Genomic DNA, 23,354 nt, shown 5'->3' on the forward strand with positions numbered 1-23,354 from the left:
TGGAACTGACGGTTTTAAACCCCCGCCAAGAGTTTGCTATTGGGTGAGCGACCACCCGGTCAATAGAGGAATTTGCAATCCACAAAGCCCATGGGAGACCTATTGCCGTTCTACCGTGTCCTTCATGAACATCATAATATCCTACACCCCCCCGTTAAGTCTGTTTCCCCGTCACTACTCCCGCGGTGAGGAGGTCTCTTCCGCCTCTTGATGATCGGCCTGAACTCCATTGAGGGTGGAACAGGATCAGCAGGTGTGAACCAGATTGGTGACCTTCGCCTCTGGAGGGAGTGCCGAAAAGTTACCGATGCGGATTCCTCCTCGGTCTCTGCTACCGACGGAATGCCTGATTCCTGTCCTTCCATCCGGGAACCTGCGTCCTCGTCATCCGGGGAGACAGACACACGGCTCTCTATGGGCAGTAACCCAGTTCTGGCAACGGCCACCTCGATAGCAGGTGGTGAAGTTTGTCCAGGGACGGAATCCCTACTCCTGAGGTAGTCCAGGTGTTTCCTCAAGACCTTCACCTGGACCTTTACTTTGTAGGATGCAGCTCCCGTTTTCTCCAATATGATTCCAGGGTCCAACTGGAGCCATCTCCGAAATCCCTCACGCTCGCCTGGCTTGAATATTATTTCAGATCTCACAGAATCATCATTTATTTTCTGGTTCTCTTGGGACTCCACCGTCCCCACCAGGTTTGGGAATAGTCGGCTTAGTCGCGGAAGAAGCCCCATCCCATTAACAGTTCCCCCGGGGCGACTCCTCTCATAGTATGAGGAGTGGTCCGATAATCAAATGCAAACTGGGCCAGTTTGATCTCGATGGATGCTGTTGGCTGCTTTTTCATGCCGCTGTTAATGAGCCGCCTATTCTGCCAGTCCATTTGATGGCAGGTGATAATATGTCTGATGCCCAGAACTCCCACTGGTGAAGGCAGCGCCATGTCGGAAACCAGGATGTCCGGTATGCCATGCCAAAAGCTCCATCGTTGTTTCTCGATCATTGTGCGGGAGGACGTGGAGCCCATGCGGTATATCTCCACCCATTTGGAGCGTGTATCCACCAGGATCAAAAACATAGAACCCGTTAAAAGCCCAGCAAAGCCCACGAGCTCTCCCACCCATGGTCTGCTAGGCCACTCTCATGGGTGTAGGGAGGCCGAAGGAAGGAGTTTCTGGTTTTCCTGGCATGAATCGCACTGCTTCACCAAGTCCGTGATGTCTGAGTCTAGACTGGACCACCAGACGTAGCTCCTGGTGAGCATTTTCATTTTAGAGACCCCAGGGTTTAGAGACCCAGCCATTATGTAGCTCCAGTAGGATTGTGCACCCCCCCCCCCCCCCCCAGGGCTTTGGGGCAACTACCTGAGACCCCCAAAGAATTACACCGTCCTCAACACTAAGTTCCTCTTTCTTGGTCAGATAAGGTTTCATGCCGTCTGAGGGTTATTCTCGGACTCCATCACTCAGGGACATGTGCTTTAATTTTGACAGTGTTGGACCCTTTTGCTTTGAAGACACTGATAAAGTCTCATTGTGACCTCTTCCAAAGCTGGCAAGGGAGTCAGGCTGGTGGGCAACGGGAGGCGATTGAAGGCATCAGTCTTAGTTATTCGTGTTCCAGTTGCTCTAAGAGATATTCACAAGTTGCAAGTAACAGGGTCCAACGCTGTATCCGGGCAGAGGCAATAAGGGGGATTGCCTTCTCCTCCTTAAAATGTCCCAATAAGGGCTTGTGGTTGATCACTATCACAAAACACCTGCCATGGATGTACTACTGAAACCTTTTTACACCAAACACAATCGCCAAGCCCTCCTTCTCCATTTGGGAATGCCTCCACTCGGCATTTGAGAAAGTCCTGGATGTTTGTGCAATGGGTCTTTCTGTTCCGTCTTTCCAGCGGTGTAAGCACCGCCCCAATCCTGTAAGGAGAAGCATCACCTGTCAGGATGAGTTCCTTTTTCGGGTTGAAGTGGGCCAATAGCTTGGACGACAGAAGTTGTCTTTTTTACTTTTGTGGTGCCCTCAAATTTCCTTAACTGCCGGAAGACAGCAGCTGAGTTCTGACTTGGTGATGGGCGATTCACAGAGGTGCCTTCAATCAGGTCTTTACACAAAGCCCCTCTCCCGAACTGCAGGGCATTGCTGTCTGCCCCCCCCCCCCCCCCCCCCCCCCCCCCCCAGGAGCTCCTGAGTCTCTTTCTCTGCATTCTCCAGGTTTCGGGCAATCTCAGATCCAGGTTAGGCTCTGCCAGTAACTTGTTTCAAGTGGTGGCATTGTTTATTCAGCACACCAATCTGTCTTGCAACACCTCGGTTAGGGATGGAACAAATTAACAGTGTTCTGCCAGTTTTCGTAACCTGGTTAAAAATTCAGTGAGGCCTTCCCTCAGTGTCCTCCCTGCCCTATTAAAGCAGTATGTCTGCAAGCTGATAGCGGGCTTCGATTTTGGGATCTTTGAGTTCATCGAAGATCTTCGAGTCAGGGCACCTGGATAGGTCAGGCCCTTTAATACGGTGAATGTCAGGTCCCTGCTTTCTGTCAGCAGTGTCACATTCTGCTCCCCGTCTCCCACAATGTTATCTGGCCAGAAGAAGTAACACATGCACCCCCCCCTACGGGGCCGAGTCTTCTCCATTAACACTGTACGGTTCAGGTTTACCAAAGAGAGGCGTTTTGTTGCTTACTGGAGCAGCTGCTAGTTTTCAACTCTGAAGGCTGCTCCGTAGCCCCTCGTCGCCAATGTAGTAACTTCTCCACGGCTCGTCTTCTATCAATAACTCCCTTTATTAAAGTAACAAAAAGAACCGCTACCATGGCGCCCAACTCCTACGTCCCAGCCCGGGGACCACGGAGATGTCAGTTCGGGTTGGAACGGTGGGTTTTAACCTCCCGCCATGCACCTCATATTGGGCGAGCCTTCACCTTCGCCACAGGGAAATTCTTATTCCGCGGACCACATGGGGAGACCTATTGCCGATATCCCCTTGCCCTACATGGCCTTCAAAAGACTGACCTGATCCTGTGGGGAGAAGGATCTGCGGCCTATCAAATTTGTGGACATAAAATCCAGCCCAAGTAGTTTATTTTTAATTTCCTATTGGATTTATTAGTGATTGTTTTATCGTCACTACTTGTAGTCTCCCTCAAAAACAAAAGCATCTTTTTTACATCTACCGTATCAAATCCCCTCCTAAAGAACTTCATCAGGCCAATCTCAGCCTTCCTATTTCTATTGAACAGACGCCCTGTCTGTTCAGTCTTTCATTGTTATAACCTACCAGTGTTACCCGTTTAAATGTCTTTTGTTGCTTATAACACCAGAGAATGATACAACTCTTATAGTAAATAAAGACCAGAACGAGTGGGCAGATATTCCATAGACGAGCATGACTTGGTTTCCGGATCTTTCTCTGCATTTTTGGTTACTCTTCAAAGTATTTAATTGGCTATGATGTACTTTTGGATGCCCTGAGGATGTGAAAGATGCTCTCTCAGCATCAACCATGGCTCAGTTGGAAGCTTGTTGTTTCTGAGCCATAAGGTTCAGGGTTCAAGTCCGCATTTAGGGATTGAGCCAAGGGTGTTACCCCTGGTGTCCTGGACCATATTCATCACTGATCTCAACGTCACAAAAACGGATTATATGACCATTCATTTTTTAATTATTTTTTTCTTCCAATTATGGGACAATTTAGCGTGGCCAATCTACCTAACCAGCACATCCTTTGGGTTGTGGGGGTGAGACCCACGCAGACACGGGGATTTCTTTGTGAGACCTTGCTGTGCGCAAATTGGCTATTATGTTTCCTGTAAGTAATGTGACCACAGTCCCAGATGACCATAGGGTGCTTTCCCCTTTGAGGGGGAGAGCTGACTGGTGATAATTTATTATTATTTTTTAATGTAAATTTAGAGTACTTGGTAAATATCAAAGCTATATAAATTAAATGACGTACTGTTAAAGGGTGTTTCAGAACATACACACCTGAGGAGGTTAGTAGAAAGATGGCAAGGCAAGTGGAGGAAATAGTTTTTTAAAAAGTTTATGGGATCTTTTTATTAAAAATAGAGACGTACTGCACAAGAGCAAATAGGTTTTGAGTGAGAAAGTGGTGTGAACTAGTAGAACATAGAACATACTTTTAGGCCATTCGGCCCATCGAGTCTGCACCGACCGACTTAAGCCCTCACTTCCACCCTATCCCCGTAACCCAATAACCTCTCCCAACCTTTTTGGACACTAAGAACAATTTATCACGGCCAATCCACCTAACCTGCACGTCTTTGGACTGTGGGAGGAAACCGGAGCACCCGGAGGAAACCCACGCAGACACGGGGAGAACGTGCAGACTCCTCACAGACAGTGACCCAAGCCGGGAATCGAACCTGGGACCCTGGCGCTGTGAAGCCACAGTGCTAGCCACTTGTGCTACCGTGCTGCCCCAGTAAACCAGAGGCCCGGCCTAACACTCTGGGGACATGGGTTCAAATCCCACCATGGCGACGGACAAGTTAAAGCCGACTGCCTCGGCCTGGTTGGGTGACCTTATGGACATTTTTTTCCCTGGAAAAGATCGACTAACTGTCAGGGGATCATTTATCTCACACCTCAAAGAGTTAATTACCATCAGCTGTTAGGAGGGCAGGGTTTATTGGTGGGGTTTGGGGGGATGGGGAGGGGTTTGGCTGTCGGCTTAGTTGTGTGTTTTTCTATGTCTCTGATTCCTTGTGTTGTTAGCACAACAATTGTACGATGTTTGAACAATTTTCACATCTGTGCTGGAGTTTAGATCGATAATCTAGATTGTCAAATATGGAACCTTGAATTAAATATTTTTAAATACATCTGGAATTGAAAGTGGGGGCGGCACGGTGGGGCAGTGGTTAGCACTGCTGCCCCACGGCGCCGAGGACCCGGGTTCGATCCCGGCCCCGGGTCACTGTCCGTGTGGAGTTTGCACATTTTCCCCGTGCCTGTGTGGGTCTCACCCCCACAACCCGAAACGTTGTGCAGGCTAGGTGGATTGGCCACGCTGAATTGCCCCTCAATTGGAAACAAAAGAATTGGGTACTATAAAAAAAATTTACTTTTTAAAAATGGAATCAACAGTTGTGACCTTGAAACTATCATCAATTATGATTCAGAAACTCACCTGGCCCCCTAATGTCCTTTAGGGGAGGAAATCCACCGTCCTTACCTAGTCCGGCCTACACGTGACTCCAGACCCATTGCAACGTGGTTGTCTCTTAACTGCCCCTCTGAAATGGCCGAGAAAAACGAGAGGTCAAGGGCAATTCGGGATAGGCAACTCGCTAATGACACCCACAGCTCACAAAAAGCATGATGTCATTCCAAACCTTTATAAGTCAGGCCCTTAGCGGCACCATTATGTCCAGTTCTGGGCTTTGCATCAAGGCCTTGGTGAGGAGATTTACTAAAACGGTACCAGGGCATGGGAAAACTGGAGAAGTTGAGGTTGTTCTCCTTGGCGCAGGGAAGGTTATAGGGGAATTTAATAGATAAGTGTAAAATGAAGTCTGGGTGTTGGTCGAGTAAATAAGGAGTAACTGTTTCCACTGGCAAGAGGGTCGGTAACCAAGCAACACAGATTTAAGATAATTGGCAAAAAGAATCCAGGGGGAGAAAGGAACATTTTCCACAGCGAGCTGTTATAATTGTCACGACAGTTAACCTCTACCTCTGGGGTCACCTTAAAATTAAAGCGAGGCATTTCAGAGCTAATGTTAGGAAAGAATTCTTCAGGGGCCGGCACAGTGACGCAGTGGTTAGCACAGCGGCCTCACAGCGCCAAAGGCCCAGGTTTGATCCCGGGCCCAGGTCAATGTCCGTGTGGAGCTTGCACATTCTCCCCGTGTCTGCGTGCGTCTCACCCCCACAACCCAAAGATGTGCAGGGTAGGTGGATTGGCCGTGCTAAATTGTCCCTTAATTGGAAAAAAATAATTGGGTACTCTAAATTTATTTTTAAAAAAGGAAAGACTTCTTCAAACACAGTCGTGGAAATCTGCAAAACCATAGAATCCCCTGCAGAAGGAGGCCATTCGGCCCATTGACAGTGCACCGACCCTCCGAAAGAGCACCCCCCTACCCTTTCCATATGACCCCACCTAACTTTTAGACAATAAGGGGCATTTTGGCATGGCCAATCCACCTAACCGCACATGTTTGGACTGTAGGAGGAAACCGGAGCACCCGGAGGAAACCCACGCACACACGGGGAGAACGTGCAGACTCCGCACAGACAGTGACCCAAGCCGGAATCGAAGCCGGATCCTTGGCGCTGTGAAACAACAGTGCTAACCACTGTGCTACCGTGCCATTACAGTTCCCAAAAAAGCTGTTGAGGCAAGGGATTGATTGGAAGCTTCAAAGCTGACATTCAAAATTGGTCAACTTTTCTTAAGGGTAGTAAGGGGTCATGGATCCGAGGTGGTGAATGGAGTTGAGGTAGAGATCAGGGGCGGGTTTCTCCGACCCCGGGTCGAGTCGGAGATTCGCCGGGGGTGCGCGATTCACGCGACGCTGGTCCGGCGATTCTCCGCGCGCGATTGGCCGAGTGGCCGGCCAGATAGGCCAGGTCCCGCCGGAGCCGTTCACATGTGGGACCTCGGCGTCCATCCTGGGGGGTGCGGCCTGGTGGGAGGGGGGAAGGGGGATCCGACCCTGGTGGGGGGCCTCCACCGTGCCCTGGCCCGCGAATGGGACCCACCAATCGGCGGGCGGGCGTCTCCGGGTGGGGGCCTATGTTCCTCCGCGCCGGGCCCCTGTAGCTCTCCGCCATGTTGCTTCGGGGCCAGCGCGGAGAAGGCAACTAGCGCGCATGCGCGAGTTCGCCCTGGCCATAGCGCGCATGCGCAGACTGTGGCGCCCGTTTGACGTCAGCTGGAGCTGCGTGAGTCGCTCCAATGCCGTGCTGGCCCCCTGTGAGGCGCAGTATTGCTGATCCTGGGGGCCTGTTGACGGCGTTGTAAAACACGACAGCGTTTACGACGGCGTCAACACTTAGCCTCAGGATTAGAGAATCCCGCCCCAGCACTGATGTACTGAATCATGGTACAGGTTGTAAGGGCTAACTGGCCTCTTCCTGTTCCTTGGTTTCTTCAAGTCACTGCCGTTTCTAAACAACCTCTTCATCATTCTTGAACCACAGGCTCTAATGCTTCTTCCTTCCTTCACAGCTAAGATGACACCGCACGCAATTCCAGAAGCACCAGTGACCCCAACACTGGACCCAAAGGAGCACAGGCAACGCATGATGTGCAGGAGGGTAAAAGTCATTGCAGAACTAGTCGAGACGGAGAGAGATCACTTCAATGATCTGGATCTGTGCATCACACAAGTGGTTCAGCCACTGAGAGCCAAAAAGGTTATATTCGCAAAACAATTCTTCCCCATTCGGATAAACGTTTAACTTTTCATTGCTTATATTTGTCATTTTTAATGCGCTGGTCAGTTGGTCTTTTCAGAGTTAAGGCCCATGCCACAAATTTAGTTTTTTTTTTCAATTTTTTTTTGTGGGGGAAGCAATGCTTTGTGAGAGCCATGGCGAATCCAGCACGGTTTGTAGAGTCCAGCAGAAAGTAACTTTATTAACAACAATATGTATACGGGGCCAGCAGTTCACTACTGCTTCCCTCTCTAGCCACCACCACAATGGCCAGCTCTATTTATACAGCTGCAACTATTAATGTTTGCCCCGCTCCCCTCATTGGGCGAGCTTATATTCCCCAAGGATCATGGGGTGACCCATTGTCCCCAGCCAATAGGATCCGGGCAGGTTATAACACTGTGTTTGTGGGGGTGGGATCCACGCAGACACGGGGGAGAGAGTGCAAACTGCACACAGATGGCTACCCAATGCCGGATTTCAACCCGGGTCCCCGGAGCTGTGAGGCAGCAGTGCTAACCACTGTGCAGATTAACACTGGCTCCAAGTTGGGCAACACATCGATTTTAAAATTTTGTCTGTGGTTTCCAAACCCTTCGTGGCCTTGTCTCTCCCTAACCTCGATAGCCTCCTGCAATTCCACAACGCACTAAGTTACAATCAGGTCAGCCATGGACTTATAGAATGGCGGAGTAGGCTCGAGGGACAGAGTGGTCTCCTCCTGCTCCTAATTTGCGTGGTCGTATGATCTCTGCGCTCCTTCAACTGTAGCCCCACGTCCATCCCTGATTTTAATGGCTCCACTATCGGTGGACGTGCTTTCAGCTGCCGAGACCCTGAGCTCTGGAATTCCCTCCCTAAACCGCTCTGTCTCTTGCTCATCCTTTACGACACTCCTGAAAACCTCCCTCGTTGACCAAATCTTTAGTCACCTGTCCCAATACTTGCTTTGTGTGGCTTGGGTTGAAACTTCACTTGACAATCGCTCGTGTGGAACATTTTGGGATATTTTATTACAATAAAGATGCTAAATAAATCAAGTTTGTTGTTGTGATATGGACTTAGGGCAATCTTATTAACCATTAAAGAACAAATAGTCAATGGTGAATCACAGAAACGAGTATTGTGTTGGACTGAACAGAAACACGTCACACACAAGTTACCGAAAACTTGAAACACTCGGCAGGTCTGTGTAGAGAGAAAACTTTCCGGTCAACGATATCTCATCAGAATGGAAAATTTTAGAAATATGAGCAAATACAGAAACTTAGAGTGGGTGTGGAAAAAATAAAGGAAGGTCTGTAATAGGACAGAGAGCACGAGACATTAAATAATGGTGTAACCAGAACAAAACACTGAAGAGACAAATTAAGAGAATACAGGGAGTCAGGTATGCTTTATCTCTGTCTGTGGTTGTGTGAGGGTCCATGTGTGTCTGTTTATTTTTTTAATTGTCATGTGAGAGTACCTTTAAGACATGGATGTTTAAAGCAATGTACCTTGAAGAAAACAGTGATGTCAGAGAGTGGGTGGAGCTGGGCTTTAGATCACCCATTTTGAAGTTTCAGTTTGAAAAAGCAGCTTGTGTGTGTCTGTGTGTTTCCAGAGAGCTGCAGTTTTGCAGTTTGAAAAGAGCTTGGGAGTGTCTGTGTTTGCAGTGAGCTGGATCTCTGCCATGAAAGACTATCTCTGGATCATTAGGGTGATTTAAACTCATAATAGTAAAGCCTTTAATCTGATGTGATTCTGTTTAAAGGTGTTAAGTCTCTTGGAAGTTTGAAGGAACATTTTGAGGAATTATTTACTGTTGCAATATTTCCAGCGTTATCTTTGAAGTAAGGTGTGTTAAGCGATCCAATGTTTATTTAAGATGTTAAATTCAGTTCATGGAATAAACATTGTTTTGTGTTTAAAAACCCACGTGTCCTTAATTGTAATCCCACACCTAGGGAACAAGCCGTGTGCCAGGAAAAGCAACAAATACATTAAAGGGGGAGATTGGTTGAACTCCATGATATATTTTGGGGTTCTGAAAACGCCTCGCCCATAACAATTGGGGGCTCGGGGGGATAAAAGTCTATCTATTGGATTGGCTTTTGTGAACTTAAAGACAGTGAAGGACTGTTGCTTTTCCGGTGTGGTATTTTAGTTTAAGTGGGGAGAGTGTTGTGAACAATGGCTCTTTCAGAGGCTCAGAAGTTTTTGGGGGTGGAGAATGTCACACGTAGTACCTTACGGACATAAACGAAAAGCAGACTGCTAGATTTGGCAAGAACATTGCAGTTAACATTACCTGACAAAATGCGAAAAGATGAAGTAATTATGGCGGTGGTTAAGCATTTACAGTTGCTGAGACAGAGTTTGACTCATTGAAAATGGCAAAAATTCAGTTGCAAGTTAAACAAATGGAACATGAGACAGAATTAAAGCGGCTTGAATATGAGAGTGAGAGAGAGGAAAAAGAAAGAGAAAGAGAGAGAGAGGAAAAAGAAAAGGAGAGAGAAGAAAGACGAAAAGAAAGAATAGCCCGAGCAGAACAAAAAGAAAAAGAAAGGGAGATACAGATCAGGGAAAAAGATGAAGAGAGGGAGTTTGAACTTCAGAAAATGGCCATGAAACATGACAATCAGTTAAAATTGGCAGACGTAAAGGGAAACGTACCGTTGGATGATAGTGATGAGGATAGTGAGAAAGAGCAACCTTAAAAGGTACTTTGAAAGGGAAGGACAGAAAAAGGAGGTTTTAATGATTCTAACTCAAAGTGACGAACCAAATCCAGATGACTGTGAATTTGACATTCCTCAAATTAAATTGGAAAATGAGGATGTTCTGAAAAATTGGGATGAATTGTTAAGTTACCTTCCAGAGGAAAAACAAACTGACCTGAAAGAGTTGTTGATATCACATGGGCAAGTTTGTAGAGATAAATTGGGAAGTACTAAAATGGCTATACATGATGTAGATGTGGGAAATGCTGTTCCTATCAAACAACATCCATATAGACTTAATCCTTTAAAATTGGCACAGGTTAACAAAGAGATTGAGAGTAAGCTTAAAAATTGCATAATTGAAGTGGGTTGCAGCCAATGGAGCTCACCCACAGTGATGGTACCTAAACCAGACGGTACCCAACAAGGTGAATGCAGTTACAAGAACGGACTCTTATCCTGTCCCACCATTGAAGGATTGCATGGAGAAAGTGGGATAATCTGCTTTTATTTCCAAGTTCCAGACATGGAAAGAACATTTAAATCATCGTATGGAGTTCTTCGATCGACTTCAGGTGGCGGGTTTGGTGATGAACCTAGCCGAAAGTGAATTTGGAGAAGCCCAAATCACTTTCCTTGAGGAGTTTCCGATACCGTCAAGACGAAGGGAGGCAATGCGATCTCTTAACATGAATGAATTTGATCGTACCTTTGTGCAGAAGTTTTGTGGCGTGATTACTCCACTGATGGACTTGCTAAAGAAACCTAAAAAATTTCAATGGACAGCGGACTTTCAACAGGCATTTGACTGCCTGAAAGCTGTGGTCACCAATGCTCCTGTATTGGAGAATTGCAAGGGACTCTGTGGTCAGATTAAACTAAAGTATCTGATTCTAACGAGAAATGCCGAGGAGTAGAGGAATGGATGGACCGTGCAGAGACTTTGTTCAAAGAGACTGTTAATTGAGAAGGTTTTCGGTTGGAGGAAGAAGAACAAAGAAAAATTGACTATATTATTACACCTGTTTGAGGGTGGTGTTTTCTTTAAATGAAAATGTATATTTATTGTGTGCATTTCTTAGTGGATGAATGTAAACCGCTGATTGTCACAAGTAGGCTTCAAATGAAGTTACTGTGAAAAGCCCCTAGTCGCCACATTACGGCGCCGGTTCGGGGAGGCTGGTACGGGAATGGTGCAAAAGTGAAAAATGAAACCATCTTGAAGTTAATGGTTTTTTTTTTTTCTTGGGGAGAGGTGTCATGTGAGAGTACCTTTAAGACATGGATGTTTAAGCAATGTACCTTTAAGAAAACAGTGATGGGTGGAGCTGGGCTTTAGATCAGCCATTTTGCAGTTTGTTAGTTTTGCAATTTGAAAAGCGCTTGGGAGTGTCTGTGTTTGCAGTGAGCTGGATCTCTGCCATGAAAGATTATCTCTGGATCATTAGGGTGATTTAAACTCATAATAGTAAAGCCTTTAACCTGATGTGATTCTGTTTAAAGGTGTTAAGTCTCTTGGAAGTTTGAAAGAACATTTTGAGGAATTATTTACTGTTGCAATATTTTCGGCGTTATCTTTGAAGTAAGGGGTGTTAAGCGATCCAATGTTTATTTAAGATGTTAAGTTGAGTTCATGGAATAAACATTGTTTTGTGTTTAAAAACCCACGTGTCCATAATTGTAATCCCACACCTAGGGAACAAGCCATGTGCTAGGAAAAGCAACAAATCCATTAAAGGGGGAGGTTGGTTGAATTCCAAGATACATTTTGGGGTTCTGAAAACGCTTCGCCCATAACATAATGTAAATTTAGAGTACCCAATTCTTTTTTTTCCAATTAAGGGGCAATTTAGCGCGGCCAATCCACCTACCCTGCACATCTTTGGGTTGTGGGGGTGAGACCCACACAGTCATGGGGAGAATGTGCAAACTCCACACAGACCCAGGGCCGGGATTCGAAACCGGGTCGTCAGCACCGCAGTCCCAGTGCTAACCACTGCACCACATGCCGCCCTGTGTCTGTTTTATTTAATGCTCACCATTAAATCTAGTTCTCAGAAAGTTACCAGGCAGACTGGAAATAAAGTTCTGATACAGCCAAATGGACTAAAATGGTGATGAGTGCTCAGAATTATAGCGAACTGGAGAAGGTACATTGGCCCAATGGGGTACGAGACAATGTATGAAAGGTAGACAAGGACGATTGGCCTTTTGGCTAAGATCAAGTGTAGGATGAAGCCCGAGATCAGGTGCAATGTCTGTTCTTGTCAGCTTGGGTCTTGTTTGTCTCTGTTGTGGGGACCATGACTTGGATTGAATTTGAATTTGAATTGTTTTTTTGGAGCAAGCAAGGAGATGGCTTAGGATTCGCCCTGTCCACTCTGTGCATCAGCTTTGTAACTCTGAGAAAGCAATACTTAAAAAAAAAAAAAATTATGAGGACAGTACCAGAACATAACGGTTACAGCTGTCAGCAAAGGGAAAATAGGCTGGGGCTCTTTCCCCAAGAAAATAGAAGGTAGGTGGATGACATGACAGAGGTCTTTAAAATTATGAAGGGATCTGATAGAGTAGACATGGAGAAGATGTTTCTCTGGGGCAGCATGGTGGCACAGTGGTTAGCACTGATGCCTCACAGCACCAAGGACCATGGTTCGATTCCGACCTCAGGTGACTGCGAAGTTTGCACGTTCTCCCCGTGTCTGCGTGGGTTTCTTCCGGGCGCTCCGGTTTTCTCCCACAGTCCAAAGCTGTGCAGATTAGGGGAGTTGGCCATGATAAATTGCCCCTTAGTGTCCAGGTTAGTGCGGGTTAGGTGGGGTTACGATTATAGGGCAGGGGAGTGGGCCTAGCTAGGATGTTCCTTCAGAGGGACGGTGCCGACTCGATGGGCCAAATGACTTCCGTCTGCACTGTAGGGATTCTGAGTTGTGGGCGAGACATGAATCAGAAATAACTATGAGATTGGTCGGCATGGTGGCGCAGCGGTTAGCACTGCTGCCTCATTGTGCCGAGGGCGCAGGTTCGATCCCGGCCCGGGTTACTGAGATGTGGAGTTTGCACATTCTCCCTGTGACTGCGTGGGTCTCACCCCCACAATGTGCAGGTTAGGTGGATTGGCCACGTTGAATTGCCCCTTCATTGGGAAAAAAAAAAATTGGATACTCTAAATTTATTTTTAAAAAGAAAGAAATATGAGACAGTCACTAATAAATCCTTTTTTACAATAAATTTAGAGTACCCAATTCATTTTCCAGTTAAGGGGCAATTTAGCGTGGCCAATCCACCTACCCTGCATATCTTTGGGTTGTGGGGGTGAGACCCACGCAGACACGGGGAGAATGTGCAAACTCCACACGGACAGTGACCCAGAGCCGGGATCGAACCTGGGACCTCGGCGCCGTGAGACAGCAGTGCCACCGCGCTGCCCTTGTCACTAATAAATCCAATGGGGAATTCAGGAGGAACCCAGAGAGTGGTGAGAATGTGGGACTCGCTCCCACAGGGAGTGGGGAGAATGTGGGACTCGCTCCCACAGGGAGTGGTGAGAATGTGGGACTCGCTCCCACAGGGAGTGGGGAGAATGTGGGACTCGCTCCCACGGGGAGCGGTGAGAATGTGGGACTCGCTCCCACGGGGAACGGTGAGAATGTGGGACTCGCTCCCACAGGGAGTGGGGAGTATGTGGGACTCGCTCCCATGGGGAGCGGTGAGAATGTGGGACTCGCTCCCACAGGGAGTGGTGAGAATGTGGGACTCGCTCCCATGGGGAGCGGTGAGAATGTGGGACTCGCTCCCACGGGGAACGGTGAGAATGTGGGACTCGCTCCCACAGGGAGTGGGGAGAATGTGGGACTCGCTCCCACGGGGAGTGGTGAGAATGTGGGACTCGCTCCCACGGGGAACGGTGAGAATGTGGGACTCGCTCCCACAGGGAGTGGGGAGAATGTGGGACTCGCTCCCACAGGGAGTGGGGGAGAATGTGGGACTCGCTCCCACGGGGAGTGGGGAGAATGTGGGACTCGCTCCCACGGGGAGTGGGGAGAATGTGGGACTCGCTCCTACAGGGAATGGTGAGAATGTGGAACTTGCTCCCACGGGGAGCGGTGAGAATGTGGGACTCGCTCCCACGGGGAGTGGGGAGAATGTGGGACTCGCTCCCACAGGGAGTGGGGAGAATGCGGGACTCGCTCCCACAGGGAGTGGGGAGAATGTGGGACTCGCTCCCACAGGGAGTGGGGAGAATGTGGGACTCACTCCCACAGGGAGTGGGGAGAATGTGGGACTAGCTCCCACAGGGAGTGGGGAGAATGTGGGACTCGGTCCCACAGGGAGTGGGGAGAATGTGGGACTCGCTCCCACAGGGAGTGGGGAGAATGTGGGACTCGGTCCCACAGGGAGTGGGGAGAATGTGGGACTCGCTCCCACAGGGAGTGGGGAGAATGTGGGACTCGCTCCCACAGGGAGTGGGGAGAATGTGGGACTCGCTCCCACAGGGAGTGGGGAGAATGTGGGACTCGCTCCCACAGGGAGTGGGGAGAATGTGGGACTCGCTCCCACAGGGAGTGACTGAGACAAATGGTGTCGATGGATTTAAGGGGAAGCTGGATAAACGCACAAGGAAAACGGGCGGGGTTCTCCCCTACCCGGCGGGGCGGGGGGTCCCGGCAGGATGGAGTGGCGTGGACCACTCCGCCGTCGGGCCGCCCCAGAGGTGCGGATTCCTCCGCACCTTTAGGGGCCAAGCCCGCCCTGGAGTGGTTGGCACCCCGCCGGCTGGCGTGGAAGGCCTTTGGCGCCACGCAAGCCGGGGCCGAAGGGACTCCGCTGGCTGACGTCATCCCCGCACATGCGCAAAGGAGGGGTCACCTACGCGTTGGCCATCGCGGAGACCTACACGGCCGACGCGTAGTAAAAGAGTGCCCCCACGGCACAGGCCCGCCCGCGGATCGGTGGGCCCCGATCGCGGGCCAGGCCACCATGGGGGCACTCCCCGGGGCCAGATTGCCCCCCCCCCCCCCAGGACCCCGGAGCCCGCTCGCGCCGCCAGGTCCCGCCAGTAAGGGACCTGGTTTAATTCACACCGGTGGGACCAGCATAGCAGCAGCGGGACTTCGGCCCATCGCGGGCCGGTGAATTGCCGGGGGGGGGGGGGGCGGTGCCGGAGAATTCGGCGGCCGGCAGGGGCGGGATTCACGCCGCCCCCCAGCGAGTCTCCGACCCGGCGGGGGGAAGTTTGTGCCAATGGGGTGAGGCGAGGGTGGGAGGAGGCTCGTGTGGACCAGTTGACCTGAACAACCTGTTTCTGGGCTGTGCCTGCATTTCCGAGCTCAAAGCGATGACCTGCTTTGCCGTTCATTTCAACCAATGCTGTAGCGGATGGCCACAAATAAAATACAATGAAAATAATTATCATTTCCCCCACAAAAAAACTAGTTGCATGTTACAACCAAAGCCAAAATGGATATTTCTCAAATGGGTCCCTGACAATGAATAGGTCATCACCTTCAATTGGACACAGACTAGATTGTGTTGCCTTTGTTGTGGTTTGTGTTTGTGAATTGATGTGGGTTTGTATTTGCAGATGGAGTCCCTCGATGTGGACAGGTTGTTCAGCAACATTGACTCTGTCCATCAAATATCTGCCAAGCTCCTGTCAATGTTAGAATATGCCGTCACTGAGGAGGAACCTGAAATGCAAATGATCGGTAGGTATTCCGTGACCTTGATATATCTGTTTAACAATCGCACATCACATGAGGAACCCGGGGCTGGGTTCCCTGTCCCCCCCCCACCACATTTCTGCCACGTCCCACCGGCGGGATTCTCCGTTTCGCCGGCCGGTCAATGGGGTTTCCCATTGTGGGGCAGCCCCACGCCGTCGGGAAACCCCCGAGCTGCCGGCAAAACGGAGCATCCGGCCGGCGGAGACTCCAGCCCCAGAACGTTCCAGAGCAGAAGGAAGTCACGTAGCTCTATCTGACCACACTCGTTTAGTGCCCCAGTAATTTCAAACCAATCACGTTCTCTGCCAATTACCCTGGGCGGGATTCTCCCAGCCCGGGGCCGGGCCGGAGAATCCTCGCAACCGGGCCACGCCGCCCTGACGCTGGCACGCGGAGAATCGGCGCCATTGGCTCCGCCGCGTTTGGCGCGGGCCACTGTAGGCGGCCGGGCCGCCGATTCTCCAGCCCGGATGGGCCGAGCGGCCGCTCTACAAAGGCAGAGGCCTGCCGGTGCCGTTCACATCTGGGCGCAGCCGGCGGGAACTCTGCACGCAGGGTCAGGGGGCGGCCTGTGGGGGGGGGGGGCTCCGACCCCGGGGGGGCCTCCGATGGGGCCTGGCCCGCAACCAGGGCCCTCCGATCGGCGGGCCGGCCTCTCGCTCCCCGGGCCTATTTTGTTACACGCCGGCCCCTGAACTCCCGCGCGTTGAGATAGGCCACCACGCATGTGCGGATTGGCGCGGCGCCACTGCGCATGTCCTCGTTGATGCCGGCGCCACTGCGCATGCGCGGGTTGGCGCAGCGCACTGTTCGTGCCGGGATGGGAGGCTGGAGCGGCGCGAACCGCTCCAGCACCGCACTGGCCCCCTGTAGCGGCCAGAATCGGTACTCCCAGCGGCCCGTTCACGCCGTCGTGATATGCGTTGGCGCTTCCGACGGCGTGGACACTCTGCCGCTGAATGGGAGAATCCCGCCCCCTATCTCCACTTCCACCTTTAATCATTATCTCTTTTCTTCTGTATACGATGCAATGGCCTCTGTTTGAAGCGCTGCCCAAGTCTAAATATTCCACACTGCAACAATATTTTAAAAATAAATTTAGAAAACCCAATTCTTTTTTTTCCAAATAAAGGGGCAATTTAGCGCGGCCAATCCACCTACACTGCACATCATTGGGTTGTGGGGGTGAGACCCACGCAGACACGGGGAGAATGTGCAAACTCCAGACGGACAGTGACCCTGGACGGGGATCGAACCCGTACTGGGTACTGGGCGCCGTGAGGCAGCAGTGCACTCTCAACAATATGCCATGCAAATTAATTACTCATCACATTCCTCTTGCTTGCAACATTACATTGTTGGGGTTTAATATCTTACTCCCCAACCAGAGTTTTTCAATTCATCCAAACAAAGCCTTTTGTAATTTTAACAACCCCTATTGAATCACCCCTCAATAGAATCCACCCTTATGGGGTGAATGCAGGAAAGCTGAGCTGAGATATAGGCCGGGATTCTCCCGTTCCGCCCGTTATCATCGAGATTCGCGATCGGGGGGAGAATAGCGCGTCGGCCCAAAATCGGACTCGCGCCGGGCCCTGGTCGTCGCTGGGTGGGCTCGGGCTGGGGGCAAGGGGTTAACCTCAGGACTCTCCTCCAGGATGGGGGTTTCGTGGCTCACTCTTGCCATGGTGATTTCAGGCCCCATTGAAATCCCTGGGCGGGGTTCTCCACTCCCACGCCGAAGTGGCCGCGCCGCCGTGAACGTCGTTGAGGTTCACGACGGCACGGAACGGCCCCAGTCCCGACCGATTCAGGCCCTGACAATGGGCCAGTATCGGGGCCGCGTCATCTACACGCGCCAGGCCTTGTCGCCCGCGTAAAAGCGGCGCCGCATAGATGACGCGGCCGGCGCCACATAACGGACGTCATCCGCGCATGCGCGGTTGTCGTCCTGTCTAAATCCGCCCCGCAAGACGATGGGGGACGGATCTTGCGGGGCCGCGGAAGGAAGGAGGTCCTCCTTCAGAGAGGACGGCCCGACGATCGGTGGGCACATTCCAAGTGAAGCCCGGTGCAGGATCCCCCCTCGCCCCCCCACCGGCCGCCCCCCCCCCAGCATTCACGCACCGCCCACGACTGCAGCGACCAGGTGTGGACGGCGACGGGGGGAACCCGCCGTTTTGGCCTGGCCGCTCGGCCCATCCGGGCCTCAGAATAGCGGGGGTGCCGGAGAATCGCCGGAGACACCCAAAATGGCGATTCTCCGTCCTGCGGCCCGCGAAACCCGACCGGGCCATTCCTGCCGCTTGGGAGAATCGCGGGAGGGCGTCGGACCGGCGTCCCCGGAAATTCTGGCGGCCCAGGCGATTCTCCCAACCGGCGTGGGAGTGGAGAATCGCGCCCCTTGTGTCTGACAGGAGAAGTCAGTTTTATTTGGGTGGGCGCCTGTATGGGCAGCCGGTGCAACACGGCCACTTTGAACTGCTCTGCTTGACATCGGTGGAACAGATCAGACACTTCATTGTTAACACATGCCCGGAAGCCTCAAATATTTTTCCAGCTGCTCACCCAGCCCCATGCTTTTAACACTACGTTTTGTTCAAGTTGCTGAGCCTTCGGAGAAGCTCAAAACCTTTGTTTTCATTCAATTTCACAGTCCAGTATCTTTGTCTAGCTTTTGATTGACAGCTTAATGGTTTATACACAGCAGGCAGTAGCTTTGTATCTTTATCTTTCCCTTCACGGTTGAATGCATCAGATGTATCCCATTGTTCCTAACCGCAATATTTATAAACATCCTTATTCTGCTTGACAGCTGAAGGCAACTTCAAAGCAGCTAAGTGCTTTCAGTTCCTCTTTTCTTTTTTTAAAATAAATTTAGAGTAACCAATTATCATTTTATTTCCAAATAAGGGGAAATTTTGCATGGCAAATCCACCTTTGGGTTGTGGGGGCAAAACCCATGCAGACACGGAGAATGTGCAAACTCCACACGGACAGTGACCCAGGGCCGGGATTCGAACCCAGGTCCTCGGCGCCGCAGTCCCAGTGCTAACCACTGTGCCACCATGCTGCCCTCAGTTCCTCTTTTCTAACTGTAGTGTTTGGGTGGAGAGCATCAGATTATTCATTCAGTTCATGAACTCCAGGGGGGGTCCTTTCTTTGGGTACTGTGGGCACTGACCTCGCTGGTGACCACCCCCCAGGTCAGCATGGTCAGATGGGAGGACCTCCTGCTCCCACTCCCCTAGGAACAGAGGACCTCCCATCTTTCTGGGTGGCCTGGAGGAGAATCCCCAGAGATTCGCCAAACCGTGGAGCAGGCAGTATAGAATGTTTGGCCGGCAAGCTAACTTGGACCATCAGCATGCAGCTGACCTGCAGAGAGTGGCTATATGTGCGGTTTGGGTTTGCTGCCAACGCCTATGGCCCCATGGGGGATACAGTGGGATGGCCCACCCCACCCCGTGGTGGGGGCAGGCAGCGAAAGGTGAGATGGACATGTCCCAGGAGCAAGTTTCCTGATTGGCTCTTTTATTTCTCCAGACCAATCTGCAGACCAATTACAACAATGGCTGTCATTTGCGTTGGCTTTTGGTTCTGAGATATGTCCCAAAAATGCATAATTAGACTAAATTCATCACCAAGTGAAGTGGGCCATGAGGGCTTGTGACTTAAAAACTTAATCAACGGGGATCACATGACGTGAGCGCAGAAACGGCAGCGTTTTCGCGAGCTCTGGTTATGCTCATCTTTTAATCATTTATTTTATCCTGGTGCACATTTCATAATTGTTTAAGGATAAGGACAGTATATGTCTGGCATTGTGTCCTTGGATGATCCTGATTGGAGTTTTGCGATGAGATGCCGAGAACCCTCGTCCGGCCGTGGGGCGGTCAGGGGTGGGCTGGGGCGGGGCCCTGCTTTCAGTGGTGTTGTTGCCAAATAGTGAGCTCCAAAGACCAGCACCATGGAACCCGGCGATGCCGTGGGCACCGGAATGATGGCCGCCATTGAGAATATTGTTCCGGATGAGGATGTCGGCTCCGTGATGCGGATCTGTGGAAATCGCTTTGAGGAGCTGTGAGGTATCCTTGGGAAAGGGATGGAGGCGCAGGAGCGAATCCTTGTATTCGATAGAGTTCCTTCCCTTGTAAGGGCCTGCCTTCGATTTGTTGAGATCCTGCTTGGGGGGGGGGGGGGGGGGGGGAGGTGTCGGTTATCCTGATGGATTGGGGAGCTAGGGGCCGGACGAGGAGAGTCCGTGAGCTCAGTCCCTGGTGAGAATTTGGAGGCGGGTTCCTGATTGAGTTTGAAAATTGGCTGACATGCTTTAGCAAGCTGGAGACTGGGCATATCAGGTTTGATGGAGCACAGTGTATCCGCTCTTCGAGGCCTGGGGTTGGTTGGGCCTCCCCACCACTGGCCCTATATTATATTCTCGACGCTCGTCGTGAGCTGTTAGACCATAGAACATAGAACAGTACAGCACAGTACGATGTTGTACCGACTATTTATCCTAATCTAAGATCAACCTAACCTACACCCCTTCAATTTACTGCTGTCCATGTGCCTGCCCAAGAGTCGCTTAAATGTCCCTAATGACTCTGACTCCACCACCTCCGCTGGCAGTGCATTCCACGCACCCACCACTCTGTGTAAAGACCCTACCCCGGACATCTCCCCTATACCTTCCTCCAATCACCTTAAAATTATGTCCCCTTGTGACAACCATTTCCACCCTGGGGAAAAGTCTCTGACTATCCACTCTATCCATGCCTCTCATCACCTTGTACACCTCTAGCAAGTCACCTCTCTGCCTTCTTTGCTCCAGTGAGAAAAGCCCGAGCTCCCTCAACCTTTCTTCATAAGACATGCCCTCCAGTCCAGGCAGCATTCTGGTAAATCTCCTCTGTACCCTTTCCAAAGCATCCACATCCTTCCTATAATGAGGCGACCTGAACTGGACACAATATTCTAAGTGTGGTCTAACTAGGGTTTTATAAAGCTGCAGCAAAACCTCACGGATCTCAAACTCAATCCCCCTGTTAATGAAAGACACACACCATACACCTTCTTAACAACCCTATCAACCTGGGTGGCAACTTTGAGGGATCTATGTACGTGGACCCCAAGATCCCTCTGTTCCTCCACACTTCCAAGAATCCTGCCTTTAACCCTGTATTCAGCATTCAAATTCAACCTTCCAAAATGAATCCCTTCACATTTATCAAGGTTGAACTCCATCTGCCACGTCTCAGCCCAGCTCTGCATCCTGGCAATGTCCTGTTGTAACCTGCAACAACCCTTAACACTATCTACAACACCCCCAACCTTTGTGTCATCGGCAAACTGATTAACCCACCCTTCCACTTCCTCATCCACGTCACTTATAAAAACCACAAAGAGCAGAGATCCCAGAACAGATCCTTGCGGAACACCACTGGTCACCGACCTCCAGGCGGAATACTTTCCATCCACTACCTCTCACTGTCTTCTTTCGGCCAGCCAATTCTGTATCCAGCCAGCCAAATTTCCCTGTATCCCATGCCCCCTAACTTTCTGAATGAGCCTACCATGGGGAACCTTATCAAATGCCTTACTGAAATCCATATACACCACATCCACTGCCCGACCTCCATCAATGTGTCTCGTCACATCCTCAAAGAATTCAATGAGGCTTGTGAGGCATGACCTGTCCCTCACAAAGCCATGCTGACTATCTTTAATCAAACTATGTTTTTCTGGGGCAGCACGGTGGCACAGTGGGTTAACCCTGCAGCCTCATGGCGCCGAGGTCCCAGGTTCGATCCTGGCTCTGGGTCACTGTCCATGTGGAGTTTGCACATTCTCCCTGTGGCTGCGTGGGTTTTACCCCCACAACCCAGAGCCAGTGGATGTGCAGGTTAGGTGGATTGGCCACGCTAAATTGCCCCTTAATTGGAAAAAATGTATTGGGTAATTTAAAAAAAACTTTGAACTACGTTTTTCTAAATAATCATAAATCCTGATTCTCAGAATCCTTTCCAATATTTTTCTCACCACAGACGTAAGACTGATGGGTCTGTAATTCCCAGGGATTTCCCTATTCCCTTTCTTGAACAGGGGAACAACATTTGCCTCCCTCCAATCATCCGATACTACTCCAGTGGAGAGTGAGAAGGCAAAGATCATCGCCAACGGCGCAGCAATCTCCTCCCTCGCTTCCCGTAGCAACCTTGGGTATATCCCGTCAGGCCCAGGGGACTTATCTATCCTGATGCTTTTCAAAATTTCCAGCACATCCTCCTTCTTAATATCTTCTTTTAAAAAAAAAATTTAGAGTACCCAATTCATTTTTTCCAATTAAGGGGCAATTTAGCGTGTTCAATCCACCTACCCTGCACATCTTTTGGCTTGTGGGGGTGAAACCCACGCAAACACGGGGAGAATGTGTAAACTCCACAGGGACAGTGACCCAGAGCCGGGATCGAACCTGGGACCTCGGCGCCGCGAGGCCGCAGTGCTAACCACTGCACCACCGTGCTGCCCTCCTTCTTAATATCAACCTGTTCGAGTCTATTAACCTGGTTCACTCTGTTCTCATGGGTAGCGAATACTGAAGCAAAAAATTCATTTAGGGCCTCCCTCATCTCCTCAGACTCTAGACACAAGTTCCCTCCACTATCCCTGATTGGCCTTACTCTCACTCTGATCATCCTCTTATTTCTCACATAAGTGTAGAATGCCTTGGGGTTTTCCCTAATCCTTCCCGCCAGGGCTTTTTCATGCCACCTTCTAGCTCTCCTCAGTCCATTTTTGAGTTCCTTCCTGGCTACCTTGTAACCCTCTAGAGCCATGCCAGATCCTTGCTTCCTCAACCTTACGTAAACGTCCTTCTTCCTCTTGACGAGAAGCTCCACTTCTCTTGTCATCCATGGTTTCTTCACCTTACCATTCCTTCCTCGTCTCAGTGGGACAAAACTATTCAGCACTCGCAGCAAGTGCTCCTTAAACAATCCCCACATTACTGGTGTGCGTTTTCCCAAGAACAATTGTTCCCACTTTATGCTCCTCAGCTCCTGTCTAATTGCTGTATAATTTCCCCTCCCCCAATTACATACCTTCCCACACTGTCTGTTCCTATCCCTCTCCATGACTATGGTAAAGGTCAAGGAGTTGTGGTCACTGTCACCGAAATGCTCTCCCACCGAGACATCTGACACCTGGCCTGGTTCGTTGCCGAGCACCAAGTCCAATATGGCCTCCCCTTAGTCGGCCTATCTACATATTGAGTCAGGGATCCTTCCTGTACACACCTGACAAAATCTGCTCCATCCAAACCATTTGCACTAAGGAGGTTCCAGTCAATATTAGGGAAGTTGAAGTCACCCATGACAACAACTCTGTTACTTCTGCACTTTTCCAAGATCTGCCACCCAATCTGTTCCTCTATCTCTCTGCTGCTATTGGGGGGGTCTGTAGAAAACTCCCAATAAAGTGACTGCTCCTTTCTTGTTTCTGAC

At 50.4% G+C, this 23,354-nt stretch overlaps 1 protein-coding gene across 2 annotated transcripts in view; it reads left to right on the top strand.

The window, feature by feature from the left end:
• The window catches only part of arhgef38 (Rho guanine nucleotide exchange factor (GEF) 38), a 149,980-nt gene that overhangs the window by 49,145 nt on the left and 77,481 nt on the right, over positions 1-23,354 (top strand). For both annotated transcript variants that reach the window (XM_072495263.1, XM_072495262.1), the window contains exons 2-3: positions 7,207-7,394; positions 15,708-15,831. In XM_072495263.1, the coding sequence (XP_072351364.1) occupies positions 7,207-7,394; positions 15,708-15,831 (312 nt within the window). The remainder of the gene's footprint in view (positions 1-7,206; positions 7,395-15,707; positions 15,832-23,354) is intronic.

This window comes from Scyliorhinus torazame, chromosome 3 (assembly GCF_047496885.1).
Source record: "Scyliorhinus torazame isolate Kashiwa2021f chromosome 3, sScyTor2.1, whole genome shotgun sequence".
NCBI classification, from domain to species: Eukaryota; Metazoa; Chordata; class Chondrichthyes; order Carcharhiniformes; family Scyliorhinidae; genus Scyliorhinus; species Scyliorhinus torazame.